The 3,336-nt window shown below is 70.0% G+C and overlaps 1 protein-coding gene across 1 annotated transcript in view; it reads right to left on the bottom strand.

The window, feature by feature from the left end:
- Positions 1 to 3,336, bottom strand: part of MEPCE (methylphosphate capping enzyme) — an 8,017-nt gene that overhangs the window by 3,275 nt on the left and 1,406 nt on the right. Inside the window, 3 exon segments of the mRNA XM_039725211.1 lie at positions 168 to 386; positions 2,767 to 3,311; positions 3,314 to 3,336. The exon segment at positions 3,314 to 3,336 is cut by the window's right edge and continues 525 nt beyond it. Of these exon segments, the coding sequence (XP_039581145.1) occupies positions 168 to 386; positions 2,767 to 3,311; positions 3,314 to 3,336 (787 nt within the window).

Raw genomic sequence — 3,336 nt, 5'->3', positions numbered from 1 at the left:
ATCCCCCCCTGTAACACCCCCCAGACCCCTCAGTGACCTCCCCAGACCCCTCAGTGACCTCCCCAGACCCCTCAGTGACACCCCCAGACCCCTCAGTGACACCCCCAGACCCCTTTAGGACACCCCCAGACCCCTCAATGACCCCCCAGTGACACCCCCAGACTCACGGTGAGCCCCTTGCGCTTGCGGTACGACTCCCAGGGCTGCGGCTCCAGCAGCAGCAGCCCCCCGGGCCGCAGGTGGCGGAAGGCCCTCCTGAAGAGCCTCTTGAGCCCCTCGTCGCCCCAGTTGAGCTGCACCCACTTGGTCAGCGACAGCAGCAGCACCACGTCGAACTCGGGGCGCTGCGCCCCCACCGCCTCCTCGCGCTCCGGCACGTAGTTCCCCTGCGGAGGGCACGCTGAGACCCCGCGCTGGGACCCCCAAAGGGGCAGGGGCTGGGCTGGGACCCCCGGGGGGACAGGGGCTGGGGGCTGGGACCCCCAAAGGGGCAGGGGGCTAAGACCCCCGGGCTGGGACCCCCAAAGGGGCTGGGACCCCCGGGGGGCTGGGGGTGAGACCCCTGGGGCTGGGCTGGGGGCTGAGACCCCTGAGGGACTGGGGGCTGAGACCCCCGGGCTGGGCTGGGACCCCCGGGGGGGCTGGGGCTGGGACCCCCAGACCCCCAAAGGGGCAGGGCAGGCCTGAGACCCCCAAGGGGCTGGGGGCTGAGACCCCCAGGGGGCTGGGGGGCACCCCAGAGGGGATTGGGGTGGGGGCTGAGACCCCCAAAGGGGTTTGGGGTGGGGGCTGAGACCCCCCTGAAGAGTTTGGGCAGTGAGGGGCAGGGTCAGGGCATGGGCTGGGACCCCCGGGAAGGGCTGGGACCCCCGGGCTGGGCTGGGACCCCCGGGCTGGGCTGGGACCCCCGGGCTGGGCTGGGACCCCCGGGCTGGGCTGGGACCCCCGGGCTGGGCTGGGACCCCCGGGCTGGGCTGGGACCCCCGGGAAGGGCTGGGACCCCCGGGCTGGGCTGGGACCCCCGGGCTGGGCTGGGACCCCCGGGGGGACAGGGGCTGGGGGCTGGGACCCCCAAAGGGGCAGGGGGCTAAGACCCCCGGGCTGGGACCCCCAAAGGGGCTGGGACCCCCATGGGGAGAGGGGCTGAGACCCCCAGGGGGCTGGGGGAGGGCACGCTGAGACCCCCGCGCTGGGACCCCCAAAGGGGCTGGGACCCCCGGGGGGCTGGGGGTGAGACCCCTGGGGCTGGGCTGGGGGCTGAGACCCCCCTGAAGGGTTTGGGCAGTGAGGGGCAGGGTCAGGGCATGGCTGAGACCCCCCCAGAGGGCACTGGGGCAGAAGCTGAGACCCCCAGGGAAGCTAGGGGTGTCTGACGAGGCGAGGAGACGCCCCTGATGGGGGTTTGGGGGTGGGGGACAGGGTCAGGGCATGACCCAGACCTCCCCAGAGGAATTGGGGGACAGGGGTTGAGACCTCCTGAAGGGTCTGGGGGAGTCTGAGGGGATGAGGAGACGCCCCTGAGAAGGTTTTTAGAGGTGGGGGGCACACACTGAACCCCTGGGGGAGAGCAGGGCTGAGACCCCTGAGGGGCTGGGGCCTGAGACCCCCAGGGATTGGGACCCCCAGAGGGGCTGGGGAACAGGGGCTGAGACCCCCAAAGGGGCAGGGCAGGCCTGAGACCCCCAAGGGGCTGGGGGCTGAGACCCCCAGGGGGCTGGGGGGCACCCCAGAGGGGATTGGGGTGGGGGCTGAGACCCCCAAAGGGGTTTGGGGTGGGGGCTGAGACCCCCCTGAAGAGTTTGGGCAGTGAGGGGCAGGGTCAGGGCATGACCCAGACCCCCCCAGAGGAATTGGGGGACAGGGGTTGAGACCTCCTGAAGGGTCTGGGGGAGTCTGAGGGGATGAGGAGACGCCCCTGAGAAGGTTTTTAGAGGTGGGGGGCACACACTGAACCCCAGTGAAGCGGTTTGGGGGGTGGGGGGCACGGGCTAAGCCCCCCTGAAGGCGTTTGAGGGGTGGGGGGCACACGCTGAGCCCCCCTCAGGGGTCCTGGGGGCCCGGAGCTGCCCCCCACAGACCCCAAGGGTGGCACCAGGGGGTCCCACAGCGCTCCCACCTCCCCAAGCCCACCCTAAACTCTGCCCAGGCCCCTTTTACCTGCCCAAGACCCCCCAAAACATTGTCTGAGCCCCTTTTACTCCCAGCAAAACCCTCTAAAACTCTGTCCAGGACCCTTTTACCCCACTGAGACCCCCAAAGCCCACCCTAAACTCTGTCCAGGCCCTTTCCAGCCCCACTGAGACCCCCAAAACCCTGCCCAGATCCCTTTTAACCCCCACAACACCCCCAAAACCCACCCGAAACCCTCCCCAAGCTCTCTTTACCCACACCTAGACACCCCAAACTCCGCACAAGCTCCTTCTACCGCCACCAACATCCCCCAAAACTCTGCCTGAGCCCCTTCTGGCCCCACTGAGACCCCCCCAAAACTCTGCCCAGGTCCCTTTTAGACCAACCAAGACCCCCCAGAACTCTTCCACGCTCCTTTCACCCCCACCAACACCCCCCAAAACTCTGCCCAGGTCCCTTCTAGCCCCACTGAGACCCTCAAAACCCACCCTAAACTCTCTCCAAACTCCCTTTACCCCCCAAAACCCTGCCCAGACCCCTTCTACCCTCACCAACACCCCCAAAACTCCCTCCAAGCCCCTTTTAGCCCCACTGAGACCCCCAAACCCCCCTGCAGCCCCGTTTCCCCGGCCTCACCGTGACGAACACCACGTTGTGCGGGAACTCGGCGGCGCCGGGCCCGTCGGGCGGCAGCTGCGGCGCGGCGATGGGCCCGCGGCTGGCCAGCAGGGCGGCCGGGAAGCCCTTCCTGGCCTCGCCGTCGGCCGCCAGCCCCTCGGACAGGTAGTGGCGGATGTTCTGGCGCGCCGAGCGGATCAGGCGCCCGTCAATGTCCAGCCCCACCACGCGCGCGGGCGCCCAGCGCTTGGCGATGCTCAGCGTCAGGTGGCCCACGTTGCAGCCCACATCCAGCACCTCCTTGCCCGCGAACCACTCGGGCCGCAGCGCCCGCAGCCGCGCGTCCTCCACGTCGGGGTTGCGGTACCCGTAGTACTTGCAGTAATTCCCGTACTGGAACTTGCGCGCCTGCCGCCGCGGCCGCTGCGCCGCCTTGCCGCCCGCTTTACCGGAGCAGGAAGGAGCAGGAGGAGGAGGAGCAGGAGGAGGCGGCCGAGGCGCCTCGGATTTGCTGCAAGTCCGTCGGCGCTTGCGGTGGCGGCCGGGCGCGGGCAGCGCGGCGGGGCACGGCGGGGCGGGGGCGGCGGC

This window comes from Passer montanus, unplaced genomic scaffold (genome assembly GCF_014805655.1).
Source record: "Passer montanus isolate IOZ18808 unplaced genomic scaffold, ASM1480565v1 scaffold545, whole genome shotgun sequence".
Lineage (NCBI taxonomy): Eukaryota > Metazoa > Chordata > Aves > Passeriformes > Passeridae > Passer > Passer montanus.
Note: the sequence above shows the minus strand (reverse complement) of the source record. Positions and strands in the feature narration are given on the sequence as shown.